General features: G+C 36.7%; 1 protein-coding gene across 1 annotated transcript in view; it reads left to right on the forward strand.

The window, feature by feature from the left end:
- The window catches only part of slc6a2 (solute carrier family 6 member 2), a 28590-nt gene extending 10334 nt beyond the window's left edge, over positions 1–18256 (forward strand). Inside the window, exons 5-15 of the mRNA XM_026937573.3 lie at positions 2940–3078; positions 3870–4004; positions 4247–4350; positions 7022–7146; positions 7531–7643; positions 8444–8572; positions 9049–9148; positions 11350–11450; positions 14165–14332; positions 14584–14655; positions 15913–18256. Of these exons, the coding sequence (XP_026793374.1) occupies positions 2940–3078; positions 3870–4004; positions 4247–4350; positions 7022–7146; positions 7531–7643; positions 8444–8572; positions 9049–9148; positions 11350–11450; positions 14165–14332; positions 14584–14655; positions 15913–15936 (1210 nt within the window). The 3' untranslated portion in view covers positions 15937–18256. The remainder of the gene's footprint in view (positions 1–2939; positions 3079–3869; positions 4005–4246; positions 4351–7021; positions 7147–7530; positions 7644–8443; positions 8573–9048; positions 9149–11349; positions 11451–14164; positions 14333–14583; positions 14656–15912) is intronic.
- The last annotated feature ends 1352 nt before the right edge of the window (positions 18257–19608 follow it).

Genomic DNA, 19608 nt, shown 5'->3' on the forward strand with positions numbered 1-19608 from the left:
AGAAGAGGAAGTTTCATCAGCCATCTTACCACCCACATTTCATTTCAGTGCATTGTTTTGCCAGTCAATCTCTGTCTCTAGTGGGTGGGAAGTAATAGTAGTTGTCAAAAAATTCTTCTAGACACAGATTAAACCTAGTCTTGAAATAATTATTTTGTCAGGAAGGATTCTCTATTGAAAATCTAATTTTAGATTTTTAATGATGAGAAAGGGTATTTTCTCTAATTTAGTTTCTTTAAATAAAGACTTTAAAGGCTAAAGAATATCCGTGCAGATGTTATGGAGGGTCAAATATCCAATGACTGTTCAAAATATGGGTTTGTCTCGGCATAAGGGGGGGTTCTTCTAAATTAAATGAAATAAAAGAGCAACAACAGTAAAAGAAGCTCTCTTCTCCTTCTAAACTGTGTATGAGCATTGTTGGCCCATGTTCATCTATATCACTAAGAATTACTAACATTAGCACTTTTGCTTTTTTGGATAAAGAGTTTGGCAAATCTTTATCTGAAACTTTAGCTATAAAATGATAGGTCTGTAGTAATATGACTCTTCTGATACGTCATTGTTTCTAACGTACCAGCTCATACATAGTGGCTTGTATGGCTTTTCCAAAGAATCACAGTTTACACTGTAATGAATAACAGAAACAATCTTGTCTTGTGGATGTTTGTGGATGTGTTGGCAAATCACTCGGGTTTAAGACTGCCTGTTGTGTGTTATTCCTTAAATAATGATAAAAATACTTGCCTGCGAAAATTGTATAGCTGTCTGGAAATTTAAATATATAACTATTAAATATATAACTATGTTCACACTATCTGTTAAATAGTGAAGCCGTTTATTTTCGTGTTTTATTTTATTCATTTTACCTGCTTCCTCCTATCCCATTACCAAATGTAGTAATCTCTTAGAGGCTGGATATGATATTGACTCAATTAATGCAGTTTCCTAAGCATTGTATGTTGTCTTCACCAGTAAGTAGGTTCAGTAAGTAGTAAAATGTTCCAGAGTGATTTATTCTGCTTATACCTTGGCAATTTGCCAGTAATTATGCATTTTTCTCTGTTAAATAAAGTTTTTCCACAGACTTTACCTAACTGCATTACATCTGACTATTCTCCGTATGTATTCTGCACTCTCCTTATGTAGAAACTTCTCAAGACTACACTGTTTTCTTTGTTAAAGAAAAAGAGCACCTGGAAAACAAATCCCTGTGGGGGAAAATAAGCTAGAATTCTAAACATTTGTATGTGTTTTCATATGTATTTGATCTTGCATCTGTGTTGTTGTAGAAAATTACTCAGTACCTCCTGACCAGCAAGAATCATTTAAGAAATATTATTTGATGCTTATGTTTTTATGGTGAACTCAGACCATTGGACTTTGCTGTAAAAGAAAGCTGTCAATTCAGATTGGAAGCAGGAGTTTAAAGTTTTAAGCCTCGCCTTTGGAAACTTTAGTAGAGACAGATGAGATCTGTTTCAGATTATAATAGGAATGTTTTCCCATGTTTCACAGAGACAACTATTTGAGCATCACTTTTAAATGGCAACAAGAATACAAAGAAATCATACAAGTGGTTATGAAAAGGGAAGTTAAGGGCAAAGTTTCAATTAAGAGCAAAATTAAATCTAGACCTACTTACCATTTAGCCTTTTTCCCACCAACTGTAGTGTAAACTGAAAAGGAGTGAAATGAAAAAGGAAACAATAACTTCTTCATGAGAATTTTTTATTTCGGAAGGAAAAGCACAAAACAGCAGGTTCCTATAGGTGTTTGTTTAGCATTTAAGAACAATGGCCTTAAATTCTTTTCCCTTTGAACTTCTGGGAATCTGGATCATGATTGCCTTTTCTCAGAATGTGTGGAGGTAATACTTTGCTCTGACACTAAGAAAGAGAAATACAGCATGAATAATATTTATCTCTTCTAAGGAGAGGCCCCATATGTGGGTGGTACTTTTCATCTTTTCATATTTATGCGGCCATAAATTTCTGAAACCTTTGGAATCCCACGGAGCAGGAATAAGACCTGATGGAAGAGAAAAGTCACACAAGGCTGTGTATGTGTTTAACTAAGGGAACTGAATATATAACTGACTGTAGCCTGTATGTGCTAAACACATTTACAAACCAAAACTGCAACTGCAAATTCGAAAACACAACAGCGATTTCAGAAACACAGCAGAAAATTCAGAAAAACATGACAGCAAATTCGGAAACTCGACAGCAAATTCAGAAACACGACAGCAAATGGGCAGCAACTTTGAGCTTTTACTTGACCAGTGGGCTAGTTAATGAATTTCTCCACCTCTTCTTGTAATTTTTAGCAATTTATAGGCAATTTCTAGTTATTTACGTGTATGCATTCCACCAATTTTGTTTTTAAAAGCAAATGAAATAATCTCAGTGTAGTGTTTGGTTGCATATAATAATTTCACAAGCCCTGTGACCAACTCATACCACAGTCTTTTTGAGATCTTCTGACAGGCTGTAGTCCCGTTCAGTTCTTATCAGTTTTGAGGAGCTCCTGAAAGCAGTGAAATGCACACTTATCTCAACTTGTTTGTGCCAGGACAAACCCTTCTTCTGTAGTTCTCTGATTAACCCAGGGATGGTTATATGAGTGTTGTGTTGTTCTGACTCTTGAATGCTTTGTGACTTCTGCCACCTTCAGTAAAGATGAGTTACAGTGTGAGCACCAGTGATTGTTTGTCATACTTTACAGTTTTACAGTAGTTAATCCTAACCCTTTTAAAGACATCAATCAAACATTGTGTTATATATTCATTTCAATGAAAACAATCTCTGTGTAAATCACAGGCTACTTGATAATTCAGAAAAACAGGCTATGAAAGTTTTAACATATTACTTATTAAGCAATAACATCAATTACCTTCTTAAATTTGGCAGACTTATTAAAATGTGTTCTTTGCTTAGACGAGAGGTACTGCGCATCCATGAGAGTCAAGGCATTGATGACCTGAAAGAACCTCGCTGGGAGCTGACGCTTTGCCTCGTGGTGGTCGTCTTTATTCTCTACTTCAGCCTGTGGAAGGGCGTAAAGTCCTCTGGAAAGGTACTAAATAGCCTGAGCATTTTTTTTTAAATTAAATTACAATATATTACACTATATACTATGCTGATTATATTACACTTTTGTTTTGTATCTTATGTATTCCAAAGATTCTCTGCAAATTGGTTCATGCATCACATACTGGTGGCAATGCAATAAATACTATGTACTGTAACATTACATAACTACATAGTATTTATTTTTAAAGCAAGCAATAAGAGATGGAAACCAGACATGCTCATGGGAGTCCAGTTACATGAATGTTATATATAATATATCAGATATATGAGTACTATATAACTTTAAACATTGCAAGTATTTTTCAGCAGTATTTTTTTTTTTACCACATTTTACTTTTACTTGTAAAACTTCAGTAACTTTTATTATGAGTCATGTTTAGATTTTTTATTATTATTATTTGCATGCTATTGTTGATTAATGAGATCATCTAATGATCTGGATATGGTTTATAATAATTTATGCATGAAAGGATTTATGCATGAAAGAGGATTCTAAAGCTGTTAAGAAGATATGAAAGTGGTTGGAGGCAGGAAATATTTATAACATTCCGAAAGGGAGATGCAACATTTTGTATAACATTTTGTATAATTTATTATTTTTTATTATTTTTTTTAAATTAATGAAAAAATAATTATAAAAGGAGTTGACTACTTAAAAAATAATAAAAAAATAATTATAAAAAATATTTTTTAAATAATTTTTTTTATTATTTCACTTTTATCTTTTTATCTTTTTTATTATTTTTATTGGACATTTTTATTTATCATGTTTAGGTGGTGTATATCACTGCCACCATGCCCTACATTGTACTTCTGGTGCTGCTGATCCGAGGCATCACACTACCTGGTGCTATGAACGGAATCCGTGCATACCTCCACATTGACCTCAATAAGCTCAACAATCCTCAAGTGAGCCTCTGATTAACTTCAATTTAAATGAACTTGGAACTATCATCTTATCAATTTACCATATTATCATTTGGAATATTATTTACATCTATTAACATAATAGCATATCCATATAACATTATGTATTTTCCTTGGGACTAACTATAATCTTCTGATCATTGTACTATATTGTTATTTGCAGTGTTATCTATATGTATTATGTCTTGTCCTCTGTGTGTATTGTTGTCTTTTGTATGTTGCAGGTTTGGATTGAAGCTGCCACTCAGATTTTCTACTCTCTGGGGGCTGGTTTCGGTGTGCTTATCGCTTTTGCCAGCTACAATAAATTTGACAACAACTGCTATAGGTAAGACACAGTCACTGATGTGATCTGTTGGGATTGGATATCACGGTCTCCGTCAGCAGCACTATATCATGGACACTGCAGATCTGTGCATTTTATTCCCATCTTTCTGTGTCATTAAATAGACAGTGGTTCAGGTAAATGATGGCTATCTCCATCTTTCTCCTTGGAGCTGTTGCTTAATTGAATAAGAGCTGTGGCCAGTGTCAAGTTTATGCTCTTACCAGGCCAATGTCATCTCTGCTTTGTGTCACAGTCCAAAGGACATGTCAGATAGAAGGAGCCTTAAGCCTTACTGATAAGAGTTTGTGTGTTGCTACTAGGTCCATGTGTCTCAGTAAAGCCTTTTTTTAATAGAGAGATATTATGACTTGAGGGACTATGCTGTTTCTATATTACTAACTACATCAATTACATCAAACTACATTAAATAGTTATATTCACAGAAATCGATAGCACAGGGAGAAACATGTCCATAAAAATTAAACAAGTTGTCACAATTGTTTGTAACAATTCACATGATGAAGGTTAAAACTAGGTTTAGGAGTGGCAATTAACATTTGTACCCTTCTTTCAGCTTTCAATTTATATGTCTTTATGGGGTGCATGTTGGTTTAGTGGTTAGTATGTTTGCCTCAGACATCTGGAGTTGGGGGCTCGATTCCCATCACCACCCTATATGCGCAGAGCTTGCATGTTCTCTTAGAGCTTTGGGGTTTTTTTTCTGGGTACTCCTGCATTGTAGGCTGATTGGCATATTTAACTTGTTCATGGTGTGTGAATGGGTGTGTGTGCGATTGCGCCCTACGATAGGTTGGCACCCCTTCCAGGTGCCCGAGTCTCCTGGGACAGGCTCCAGGCTCCCCGTGACCCTGTGTCGGATGAGCGGTACAGATAAAGGATGGATTCCTTTTCCAACTAAAATGCTAAACAAATAAAGTAGCAAAGTACAATTTCCTAGGGACTTTACAGTGGCAGGGTTAGTGTTCATACATTTTCTTGCAACACAATGAAACACAAAGGGAAACATACCCATATAAAGCCTAAATCCACTGGTTTCATATACCAGGAGAGCTAATTTCCATTTGATGCAAAAGCTAATGCCTTTTTGGGAGGATTTTTACCCCATTTTCTTATATTTGGTAATTTGCCAATTCTCACCCACTATCTAGCTCTGCCCTATCACACGACAGCTACCAAGTGGAGAGGGTTAGGATTAGCACGTGTTTTTTGCGTGCGTCTTTTCCAACTGCTGCTCATGTAACATCACAGTGTGGCTTTTCAGTGGAAAGCACTAACTGTTCTATTCCACATACATGAGCTCACGGATGCCTACGATTGGTTACTGTTGCTGTAATAGAGGAAAGAGTAAAGCCACTCTCCCACCCAGAAAGCATGGCCAATTTTGCTCTCTTGGACTCCTGGCCATGGAAGACTGTGGCATCATTGGGATTTCAAGGCTTTTTTTGTTGCACCACTCGGGAGTCCCTTCAGAAGCTTTTTAATCCAATTTGCAGATTATACAACAGTTTTATACCATCATAAGCACTAACTTCTGAACTACCACTGGGCACTGTAATGAGCAGGTCAAGTGCATACTCTTTTCACTTACACTGTAAGTGTACTTCTGTGTACTTCTAGAGGCTGCAAAATTGGCCATATTTGGCCACATTTCTGACACAAAGACTAAAAATCACTGGACCACACTCCAACAACACTCTGAAGTCATTTGTTGAGCTGTGTTAACAGCCTGAACTCATGCTAACCAGGCCCGATGATAGCTCGATGAGGTAATTAAACATGGGATCTCACACAGGCTCCCCAATAGATGAACAATAGCTTGGCTCCATGCTAGTGGGCAAGCAAGGCTCTCTTGTCTTTGGATTAAACAACAATATGTCACTCAGAGCCAAGACATGGTTCCAATAAAATTTAGATTTACTATTCTGTTTAGGAGACAACAGAAAGTCAGTGAAAGAGTCCATGTTTTTGTAATAACACATATTTACTCATTGGAGGGATCATAGATCAAAGATGATAGATAGTAATTGCAAGTCTTGCATTAGTTTCTAATTTAAAAATACATATTTTCAAGTTGCAAATAGTTTTTAGGTGATCCAAGCATTGTGCAATGGCCAGAGGCAAATGTTGAAGCTAAGACTTTATCCTTTTCATTTGGATAAATCTGTGATATGTGTAATGGATTTGAAAAAATTGTATCTAGATGCAATCATAGCCTTCTGACTTGGATTATCCTATAGAATTACATTCATTCATCTTCAGTAACCACTTTACAATCATCAGGGTCACAGTAGATCTGGCCTTTATGCATGGAACACTGGATGCAATGCAGGAATACACCCTGAATGGGACAGCAGGTCATCGCAGCTATAGTATTATAGGAAATTGGAATGATAATCCTGTAACAAACCTTGCCCTGTTTGGGGCACTAGAGAGTTTAAAGAACAAAAATTGGTGGCAAGAATTTTTGACTTCCACAGAATTTATTAGACTTCCACTAGTTATGAAAAAATACAATCACCTTCAGTGTTTGGACTCCTAACTTTACGAACTATTGTTTATAGAAATAAATACAGAAATACAGTGGCAACACTTTTATAAATTTTAGTAATGTGTTGAAAGGAACAACCTGTTTTTCACTGTGCTCTTGCAGGGACGCCCTCCTGACCAGCACCATAAACTGCATCACCAGTTTCTTCTCAGGGTTTGCCATCTTCTCAGTGTTGGGCTACATGGCCCATGAGCATGGCGTCAGCATCAAGGAAGTGGCCACAGATGGTGTGTATGTCACATCTCTTTATCAGCTCTACACATCTATTTTAATCAGCTTTAAAATTAGTTTTAACTTGATTGCAGGGTGGATCCTTGATTCCATCATTTTATAATGCTGAATCATAAAAAGATTCAGAATAACAACCGTGAAAATCTGATATCTGAAAATCTACGAATGTTCTGAATACCAATTCACTGAGTGGAATATTTAGAGTAGTATTTTTGTAATTTACTTGAGTTGTAATATTTTGTTTATTATTAATTATTATGCTATTTCTTATTGCACAATATAACCATAAAGTGCTTGCTGTTCTATCTGTGTTGTGTTGTTATTCCTAAGAATATCAGCCTGTACTACTCCATCTATTTCTGATGTGTGTTTGAATGCAGGGCCTGGGCTTGTGTTCATTATCTACCCAGAGGCCATTTCCACTCTCCCTGGATCCACTTTCTTTGCCATATTCTTCTTCATCATGCTTCTAACCCTAGGCATTGACAGCTCTGTAAGTCACTTACTGAGGAAAAAATAAGATCTTAATCTCAAATCAGCAAGAATCACTTTTTCAATGTGCTGTCTCGCTTTGATGCTGTTTATGGAAATGTAGGTGTGTCAAAGAGTCCATATATGGGTTTTTTTTGGGTGGGCATGCCTTTGTGTCCATATATGGAAGTAATAGAATGTCCTTAACATTCATGTACTGTATGCTCAGGCTTTTTTTTTTCCAGATTTTATTAGCTAGCTAGCTATCATGAGCAGGATCATAACAGGATTTCTGTTAGTGCTAGCATTAAAACGGTTATCCTTTTAATGTTAGCACTAACCAGTTAGCTACAGTTAGCTAGCCTGAAGTAAGACTCATGAATGCTCCAAATCGTCATGACAAATGATAACAAATGATGTTATAAAATTAGTCTTCGAGTCCATTGATGCCTATGCCCAGACTCTTCTGGAAACATAAGCTCTAGTCAAAATAACAAAAGCTACAAAGTTGTTTTTTTTTAAGTATGACAAAGAAAAAAAGATTTTTTAGTCCAAAAACCCAAAAAAGCAAATAAATAAGAATATTTTGTGATAATATATATAATGTAGATATTTCACAAAATAATGTACAAAATGTGTTGTAGGCAACATTGTGGCATTGGTTTGTCACCAGCATGCCACCAACAACTTGTGACACATAACGGAAATTCTGATAAAACTGAAACAAAAACTGTCAACAGATTAGCAAAGCAAACACATCACACACAAGCACTCTCACATTTAAACCTCCCCATATCCATCCAGTGTGTTCTTTCTGTTCAGATGGGTGGCATGGAAGCAGTCATCACTGGACTCACAGATGACTTCAAGATACTAAGGAGAAACAGGAAATTGTTTACCTTCATCACTGCATTTGGGACCTTCCTGGTTGCATTATTGTGCATTACAAAGGTATGAATCATCTCATTACCATGGAAGTGAGATAATGGGAACTTTTTGAGGCAGTGTAAATGAGCAGTTCAATATGAGATTACATACATAAAGATGTAAGAAAAAAAATGTTATAAATTGCTATTGACCACATCCACAATCCTGTCTAAATTTCCCCAAACTATTGCTGCAATGTTCTCAGCTTGACATGCATTCCTTTCTTTACTATGTCATGCCTTGTTGAGATAATAAATACAGAAGATGTACAGCCTTTTAGTACAGCCTTTTAGTACATGTGGTCAATGATCATTATGAAATTTCAGGGAATTATTGACTTGAATGATTAAACATTTATCAGATAAAATGAGGGCCAGGTTAGTAACTTACTACATGAATTGACACAATTTTAGTTCTTCACTGGGGTTCATAGTGTTTTAATTCTTTGAAAAGTTTTCATAATGGGCTCTTTTGTCATTTCTGGATATCATTGTCCATAGGGAGGGATCTATGTCTTCACCCTACTGGACCACTATGCTGCAGGGACATCCATTCTGTTTGGGGTTCTTGTGGAGGCCATAGGAGTGTCCTGGTTCTATGGTAGGTGATTCAGGCCAGTCAGGGCAAATAGTTCAGTTCAGCAAAGCTTTACTGACTATAGGCCATTATATATTATACAGGGTGGCTATCATACACATGAAAGAACATGACATTGTTGACCAAAAAAATCTATTTTTGGCTAAGCAGCAATGTACACTACTACGCTAGTTTTAATGCCTCAGTGCGCCAGCTTTTTTTTTTTTTTTTTTTTTTTTTTTTTTACTTTCAGCCAGTCTTTCTTTTTCACCTTATAGCAGCAATGTGACAAATACTGACAATGGGCCTCATTTATCAATCTTTTAATAAAGTTGTGTAAATGTTCGCATATGCCAAACCAACCTAAAATTTTCCACCAGATTTATAAAAGTTTCAGAAAGACTGATTTTCTTTGTACTCACATATGTATGTTGATCACCCATAACGTGTAAAGCATGTTCCCGACACAGCTCATTTGCAGGTAGTGACACCCACAAAACTCCAAAAATGTTCACTCACAAAACTCCAAAAAGTGCACAGACAGCTGGGAGCGCAAAACGATCGATCAGGGTAAAGTCTGAAAGGCAGAAGTGGAAATGATATTGACTCAATTCTTTGGCAATAACATCCATCTATCCATTTTCTGTACCGCTTATCCTACACAGGGTCACGGGGAGCCTGGAACCTATCCCAGGGGACTCGGACCACTAGGTGGGGGACACCCTGGATGGGGTGCCAGCCCATCGCAGAGCACAATCGCACACACACATTCACACACCCATTCACTCATTACAGACAATTTAGAGAGGAAACAGGGGAGGAAACCCCCGAAGCACGGGGAGAACATGCATACTCCACACACACAGTCCGGAGGCGGAGGCGAGGCAAACGTGCTAACCACTAAGCCTCAGTGCCCCCATGGCAATAACAATATATAATAATATATAATATTAATAATAATAAGCGAGCACTATATCTTCCATCAGCTGTGGCATTTGTTTGCGGCTTATGGCTACGCAGAAGTTGTATATTTTTTAGGGCTTATGACTAACTTGCCCGTCCTCCGTTAACTGGTAACATTTCTTTTGTCATAATTGAATGATTAGTTTTATTTGTCTTAATTGACAGGTTTGTGTTAGCTAGCTTTTTTATTTCAATTACTGTCAAAAATATAAACCAAATATTTTTAATTCTTTCTCACCTAGTGAACCAGCATGAGTTATTAATAGAGACTCATAAACACTTTTATAAGTCGTTCTGGATAAGGAACAATTTACACATAAATCCGTTCATGTCCAGCTTGAAAATGAGGCCCAATGAGATTTTATGGAAAAATCATTCTCAAAAATGTTTCTTAGAAAGTAAAATTTGATCTGCTGTTTTCCTTTTTTTTTTTTTTTTTTTTGTTATATATACAAGCATGTGCAAAGAGACATTTGTACAAAGAACTAATATTATTACTATTTGTACCAGCTTGTGTGTTTTTAAATGGTCGATTAATACCATGAAGCCATGAAGGAAGTAATATCATGAAAATTTCACACTGCTGTACTACAGTTTCAAGCACAACATGGCTTTTAATAATAGTAGTGTATAATTTTTAAGCACAAATGCAAACCATATGTTATGATTCCTATGTAATGTAATGAATAGACTTTTCTGAAATACATATCAAGTCATAGGATTATGTTATGGGAAGTCATACAATAGATTTTCTTAATAGAAACAGTGAAGAACTGAAAAATGAGTGCTGAAAGCGACAGACCACAATTCATAATAAATTCACTAATATTAAATCCTCAGTCAGCCTTAATCGGAGAGGCTTGGAGCTTGAATGTCTAAGTGAAAGAAAAGCATTTAAGAATACAAGCCATAGCCAGGACCTAATGTACAGTTAGAATTGTTTACTCTAATAAGTCCTGTTAAATTTCTTGCACTTCATAGATGTCAGAATCTAACAGGGCTTACTGATAGAATTAATTTACATTTGTCTGACATTTGACAACATTACTCACGTTGGACAATATCACTGACAGACTTGTTATCCTTATTTGCCTCCTAAGCCTTGAGTGTCTCACCTCCTTCCCTATTTTAATTTTACTGCATAATTTATAAGGTCAGATTTCTGGTCAAGCTGAGAGTGCAGATGCTGGCTGATAAGGTGTATCATTGTATTCCCTCACTGTGTGTGTGTGTGTGTGTGTGTGTGTGTGTATATGTCTCAGGGGTGGACAGATTCAGTGAAGACATTGAACGGATGATGGGCTTCAAGCCAGGACTCTACTGGAGGCTTTGCTGGAAGTTTGTCAGTCCTGTTTTTCTGCTGGTGAGGAGTGATTATGATGATGTTGGAAAAATAGGCTTATATTTCTTTGCTAACATAGGAATACACTCACTGAAAGATGGAGTAGCTAACACGATTTGTGACGGCTGTGTTTCAAGTCAAGTGTTTCAAGTCTGTAATCATGCCATGTCTCTTCTATACAGCAAGCATGGTAAACAGAATGCTTCCTGTTAGCCAGATTTTTGTTTGTCATGTAATGGAGACTGAGACAGATGCAACTGCAGGAAGAACAGCTTTAATGAAAGTCCATGAAAACAATCCAAAAAACTAGGCAAAGTCAAAGCCCAGGAATGAAATGGTGCACATCTCCCCCTTCACATACAGCTGGTGCTGCAGGAGGCACTGAAGGACCTGGCAGACATGATGGACATGAGCATTGAAAGGGGATTAGACCAGGATGTCAGCAATATAGGTTATTACATATTTCCCCAGCATATCCCTCAGGACATCATTGATTAAGCGCTGGAACACTGGGGAGGCGCTAGAGAGCCCATATGACATAACACAGTACTCATAGTGGCCAGAGGTGGTGGTCGTCCCCCTGAGCACCAGGTTATAAGCACTGTGGAGGTCAAGCTTGGTGAAGAACTGCGTGGACCGAAGCTGTTCCAGGGTGGCAGGGACTAAGGGCAGATGGTACCGGTACTTGACTGTGCACTGGTTAAGTCGATACATGGCCCGAGTCCACCCCTTTTATCTCCACGAAGAAGAACCCAGCCGACGTGGGGGATGTGGATGGCCTGATGTACCCTTGCTGGACAGCCTCCTGAATGTACTTCTCCATCGCCTGCTGCTACGCCACAGACAAGTGATAGACCCAGCTTAGAGGGGGTGTGGTTACGGGTAGCAGCTTGATGGCACAATCATAGAGACGATGTGGAGGTAGCCTGCTGACTGTGGCTTTGCTGAAAATCTTGCTCAGGTCCTGGTACTCAGGACCTGCTGAACAAGGTGTGGTTCTCAGGGCTATCTATTTAGGGGTAGGCTATGGTGAGCTCAGGGACTCAGAGACAGTGGGTCAGACAGTAGGGAGACCAGCAAATGAGTTGTTTCTCTGACCAGGAGATTTGGGGATTGTGCAGCTCTGTCCAAATGAGGCCCAAATGTCGCCACTGCTCTCCCATCAGCTGCCCATGAGCTTTGATGGCTTGCCGCCAGTCCAGCTCTCCTGCTGCATCCATGTTATCGGCAAAGTATTCTGTCATGTAATGGAGACTTAGACAGATGCAACTGCAGGAAGAACAGCTTAAATGAAAGTCCTTGCAAATAATCCAACACACTAGGCAAAGTCCAAGTCAGAAACAGGCTTAGGTCAGGTGATCAACAAACAGAATACATTAGGCTAGGCAAAACTCAGAAAACAAGGAGCAAGATCAAGGTCAAACCAGAATAGCTGTGGCAGAGAAAACAGGCTTGGTAATGTCAGAAACACAGATAAGCTGAGTGTATACTTCCCAACTGTATAAGCTCAAAAGTCCAGTGACTGAGAACGAGGCAGTTTGTGTGTGTTCTGGGAAGTGGAGTCCAGAACAGCCATGGTTGTTTTTAGCTAAATTTTGTAAATATTAAAAAAAAATTAAATAAACTTTATCACCATTTCCTCTATATTAAAGTCAGTCCAATCAGTTGGATGTTTTTGGCCACAGATAAACCAGTTCTTAACATAACACTTCATAACAGATTTTAGGTATAGATAGGGGTATTAGAGTGCTGTTATTTATGGCTGCTCAATTTTCACATTTTTACATAATAATTATGATTATTAAAAAAATGTCTCCACTTGCTTTCTACTGCTGTTTGTAGTGTAACATTACATACCATATTAAATCATGTGAAAAGTAAAATAAATGTGGATTAAAGTGACACAGTTGAATTTTGCAACCATCCACTATGACTTTTGGCTTGCTTAATCACACTAAATCATTTTGTGGAAATACCTAGTGCTTGCCAGTGAAAAATGCTCCACTTCTGAGCTTTTGTTCCTTATTGTATTTCAACGGCATTTTTTTCCTTTCAATTGGCTTGCTCAATGCAGCATGAGCCCGGGAGTGTATAAAGTGGCTCCGACCTTTTGTGAAGCAAAGCTAAAATGAATTAGTGCAATTATCATAGTCTAGTCACATTATCAACATTAATGATCTTGGTGCTTTGTAATGGATTTGGTGATAGGGATTAAATCGCACTATATACTTTATTTGAGCGAATTCATACAGAGCAAGAAAGAATAATATATCACATTCAATCCTGAAGAGATATGTCTCAGATCAGGGTCTCTTTCTGGAGCTAATTTATCAAACGCAGATGTTTGTGTTAAAAGGCATAAACAGGATTATGAGAAGCATATGACCATGTCTGGGTAAAACATTATTCCTTCTGGACCAAGGCACAATTCTTTCCTTTGTTGTTAACAACTATGTGAGCTTTAGGAAAGAAGGAAGGAACAAAATCTGTCTTATGTGACACCTGTTAAGCAATAAAGAATCTGTAAGTTACAGGCCATGAAGGACAGTAGTATAATATTTCACATCAACACACACATGCTCTTGATATTCATGCCTTTGATATATTGAAATAACCACAAGAAGCTGCAGTAAAATATAATTGGAGCAATAACAATATTATTAATGTCTTAGCTCACTCACCCCCCACTGAATGATTGGATGACACTCTCTCATAGCATGGCCTTGTTTTTGTAGGTTGTGGTGATTGCCAGCATTGTTACTGCCAACAATATGGAATATGATGACTACATCTTTCCTACCTGGGCTACTTTGGTGGGCTGGGGCATTGCCCTTTCCTCGATGATCTTTGTACCACTCTATGCCATCTACAAGTTTGTCAGATTGCCAGGCACCTTCAAGCAGGTTAATATTGCTTTAATATTACCAGCTTCCCAGTTACTCTACACTGCACATCCTGTATTTGTATATGTTCTCAAAAGCACCATTTAGCTTGATAATTCATGTAAAAAAAATCTCTGCTCTTCTTTCCTATTGATTGTTTATATCCTATTTTGTGCTGTGTCCTATATTTAGTCTTCCTTTCATTTCAATTGTTTCCAGTCCTGTCCAAATATTTAGCTCACTGTTTATATTTTCATTGATTTCCATTTCAGAGGATAGCGTACTGTATTACACCAGAGCATGAACATCACCTAGTGGCAGAGGGAAACGTCAGGCAGTTCAAGGTAGGACCTTTTTTTAAGCTGAAAGTCTATTTATGATCTCCAACCAGAAAAAAAGCAAGACAACTATAACACAAAATGGCAAGTAATCACTAAATGAAGAAAGCCAGAGAGAATCAACACCAACACTTATGGACACTGACTAAAGCACAGACATGGTGTATGTATTAGAGAGACTAAAAAAAAGCTAGATTAGCAAGCAAATTAAAAAAAAAAAAAAAAAAAAAACGGGTTTCAACTGCAACAATTTTGATCAAGAAACCACAACACAAAAGAGACACTATGCCTTAGTCTCAACAAACCTCTATATAGCCCACTCTCTACACTCTACTGTACATGGATTGTTATAGTGATAGTGATAGTGATAGTGAAGTGACTTGTGGCCAGGTATGGTGACCCATACTAGGAATTTGTGCTCTGCATTTAACCCATCCAAGTGCACACACACAGTAGTGAACACAAACACACACCGTGAACACACACCCGGACCAGTTCAGACAGACAGTAGTATGACCCATCAATAATATAAAGTCCAACCAGTCACTATAGCTAGCAATGTTCATTACTGAAGAGATGGCAAGCAAAGCAAAACACAGAGCCAGGGGAAAGGAGAATACAATAGCCATTCCCTTGGTGTGCATCCGAAATTAGTTTTCTGGTGTTCAGATATTTTACTATCTGCATTCTTGTTTTGGTATGACTCTGACCCCTTCCTAGCCTAATACACACAGACTCTTTTGTGAGCTTTACCCCATACAGCAAGGCCAATGTTGCAGGAATCATCTGCTAAGATTTGGCCCTGGTAACTTTAGCTTTAAAAAGGTTAGATGATAAACCCACCAGGCTGCATGTGTCAGTCTGAGGAGAAGCTGATAATGACAGTAAAGCAGCTTAGGTTGTATCATCACTGACACTCAATATGTCAAATTTTATAATATGTGATATTTGAATAATTCTGTAGTTTTAGCCTGTTTTATGGAAATAAAACTACATACTGTACATACATAACTATATACTGTACCTTTCTTATTAGTTTCACTGTAGTTACATAGCGATTACTGGATATTGTACTTTAAGATTAAAAACTGGATGATAAAATAAGACTTGTGAAAAATCCAGCTCTTCATGTGTACACAATTACGGTTGTAGATTAATACATTCACTACACCAGTAAGTCTCACATGAAGCTTGACTGCTGTTTAATAACCTCAGATCTGGTCAGCGTCTCACTAAAGTATTATTCTACACTTGCTTTTACAGCTCAAACACTGGCTTGCCATCTGATGTGACCACTGGTGCTGGAATGCCATCGAAAATCCCAGGCGGCTGATGTGCCATGTGTGGACCCTGAGAGAAATGTGCCTCCAGTCAAGTGGACAAAGCGAAGCGATGACTTCTGTGTGTCTCAACCACGTACCCTATTGTCTGCACAGCTCTGCTTCTGTCCTGTGGGTCTCTTTTTCAAGTTGGTGGAGAAAAAAGTGTTTTCTGTCTGTATTTTGCTTTTTTATTATTATAATAATTTTTTTAAACATTACACCTCCAAAACCTCAAATATTTTTTAATTATTTATGACCATTTTTTAATTAATTGTATTAATTATTTTTTATACTTCATCTCAACCTGCAGAACATTTAGTGTTTCCAAAGATAAAAATACACAGTCACATGTCACTTATTTTATCTCTGTGTTTGTGTGGGTGGTGTGTGTGTAAGAGCATGTGTGTATGAGGGCATGAACAGTAACTAACACAGTTCTTTCCTCTATAATATATTTTTTTTCCATTTATCGACTAACTTTGGGCAGACACATTTCCCAGCTAATGTTAGGCTTTAAGAACATAAAGATCCCACACATTTTTCTGTGTCCCATAGCAGCAGTAAAACCGTTCTCGCAAGTGTATCCTGATGCCATTTCTGCTTTGTAGACACACACCACTGTGTCAGTGCCTTATTAAGAATCTACTGGTCACTTATTGACATTTTTAATCCATTTTAATAAGACCAAAATGAGTGTTTACTATAACCAAAACTTTAAAATTAATAGGAACCTTTCCAGAGATGATGCTAAGGATATATATTATTGTTAGAGATTAATTAAATAGCATAGATTTCCTAAAAAGACACCAAAAGTTTTTCATAATTGCAAAAAGTTTAATAAAATCACTCCAAAGATTGAGTTATATGACAAAACTGTTAGGTCAATATAATACAAAGTGTAAGGTCATATTATATAATACAAAACGTTAGGTCACACTATATATTACAAAATGTTAGGTCATACTATATAATAAAGGATATTTATCCTTAAATTTGCACTATGCCAAAATAATTAATTAAAAAAGTGCAGGTCATGTTCAATATTGCTCTTGTTCAGTATTGTTCCAAAGTTAATGTTCAATATTCTTATCATCTGCAAATGTAGGATGTACACCAAATGGAGCTGGAGCCAATTAGATGAAATACAGCATAAAGTTTTTCATTTAAAAACAAACCTCGGGTCAATTATACATGTTCAGTTAAATGAATCTATCAAAGTGGTTTTAGCCTCATTAAAGCTTGTTAATGACTGGGAGTTTTATTAATAAAGACCATCAAATATCCTACCCAATAAAACATAGATGATTTACATTACGATTTATAAGCAATTATTTCTAAGACAGGCAAAAAAGAGACTTGAACTGTCATAAAAAAGAGTTTTGTTTTATGCTTGAAAAGATTACACAGGAAAATGGTAGCTCAGTCGTTAAGATGTTGGACTACTGAAGGTTTTGAGCTCAAATCCCAGTGCTGCCACTGCTGGGCCCTTGAGTAAGGCCCTTAACCCTCAACTGCTTAGTTGTATAAATGAGATAAATGTAAGTTGCTCTGTATAAGGGTGTCTGCCAAATGCTGTAAATGTATACAGAGTTCTATTTCATGTGTCACACACATACAACTGTCATGCCCATATTATAATCTCTCCCTGGTGATTGTGTGTGTGTGTGCGTGTGTGTGTTTTGGGGTTTCTAATTTGTTGAGAATTTCTCTCAGGTCAAATTTGTGTTGCATCCCTAGTTTAAGAAAAAAAAACACCTACTTCCTTATAATTCACTTGGAAGAAACAACAATGTGTTGGAAGTGCCAAAATTCTTCTTGTATTTTCTATATTTATTAGAGTGGAAATGCATTCAGATATATACATTACACTGTAAACATGGTAACTGGTTGGGATCAAGCCACGGTTGTGGTGTCTAGATATATTAATTAATAAATATATTCCTATATATATAAATATATTCTTTTGTTATATATCTAATCTTGCATTTATCAGATTCTTTATAATGAAACGTGAATGTAAAGTATTTTAAATGTAGGCTGTCTACTGTAATATTATGTGTTCGATGTAAGTAAAGGTGAAACTGTAAAAAAAAAAAAATAAAATACGTTCTATGTAATTGGGGTGGTTCTTCCATGAGAAGCTAAACTGATCAGCCTGGTGTTTCTGAGCAATGTTTACAGATTGAGTATTCATATGTCTTGTTCATAGCTGATCGATATGATGAAGTTAAAATACGCACACTATTACAATAAAGAGGTTTCCACACAACAATAAAAAATGTAGAGGGTTTTTTTCTGTCTTTTGGAACAGTATTGGGTTTGTAAATGGGCTGAGCTGAACTCAGGAAACTTACAGTATTAAGCAGGCAACTGATCTCAAAGGTCAGAGAAAGATGAGCAACTGGCTCAGTAATTGACTTTTTTTTACCACTGTACCATTGAATTCTCAAATCTGATTGGTCAGAAAGTGGTGGTTAATTTTCTAGAATAGCAAGTCTCTGATAGCAGTTATAGATATAGCTATAATTCAAATGATAGGTTTATATTAATTCTCTCATTCTAATACGTTATAATTTCTATAGTGAAACTCCACATAATCTAAGCCTGCTAATTAACAGGTCTAAAAATCACATTTATATAACAAAGACATAATCATTGATATGATGAAGCTTTCTCTAAGGACATCTATGGAAGGAGTCTCAGGTGTCAGAGCTGTGTAATAGTCAGAAAGTTTTCCACCACAGGAAAATCTTCAGGACTTTTCAGGACTTTCTGGTTTCTCAGTAACCGCACAAGCTGCATTTTTCCCTCACAAGAGTAATTTGTGAGGGAAAAACTATTTATAGCTGCTATAATGCAAGTGATAACAGGAACTAACTCATTTCATGAATGTTCTATAACATTAAATGTAACTGTATACGGTTAAAAATATATATGAAACCAGATGCACCAAACCTGTACACACATTGGTGAAAGATGGAGCACAGTAGGAAGAGATTGTAAATAACAGATGGTTTCTGGGTTACAAATATTCACTCATTTAAATATTTTAACATTTTTTTTCTAACATGTTTAGAAATCAAAATAAACTGAAAATAATCATTATACTTGCATTGTTCGTGATCATTAAAAATATTTGAATAATCAATTAATTATCTAAAGATGTTTATAATCCAAACCTTGGACAATACAAGTTAGGCCAAACTGTGGGATTTGAAATTATATTTTTCCAGTATCTTCTTTGACTTAAGCCACATCACCACTTTCTCATGTGTAGTAAAAAGTTACAGTTGCTTCAAACTGATCCAAACTCCCGGGAGCTGTTGACTGGTGCCCTGATTCAATATTCTGCTTGGAATATTATACTATATTATATTGTGTGTGTGTCTGTGCATACAATATAATATAACCATATCCAACCTCATCTCTGACCCCACCACTACCTCATATTACCAATGTGCCAATGTGCACATGTATAAACAATCATGAACACAAACTTGGGTAAAAAGAACCCAGAAAAACAAGGAAAGTATGTGAAACATTGGTCACATCCATCATGACTGATAGTGGAAAAATTCGGAAAATACTTTCTCATGCAAAAGACTTCTTTTTTCCACAATGCCACACAACTGACGTA

This window comes from Pangasianodon hypophthalmus, chromosome 25 (assembly GCF_027358585.1).
Source record: "Pangasianodon hypophthalmus isolate fPanHyp1 chromosome 25, fPanHyp1.pri, whole genome shotgun sequence".
Taxonomy (NCBI): Eukaryota; Metazoa; Chordata; class Actinopteri; order Siluriformes; family Pangasiidae; genus Pangasianodon; species Pangasianodon hypophthalmus.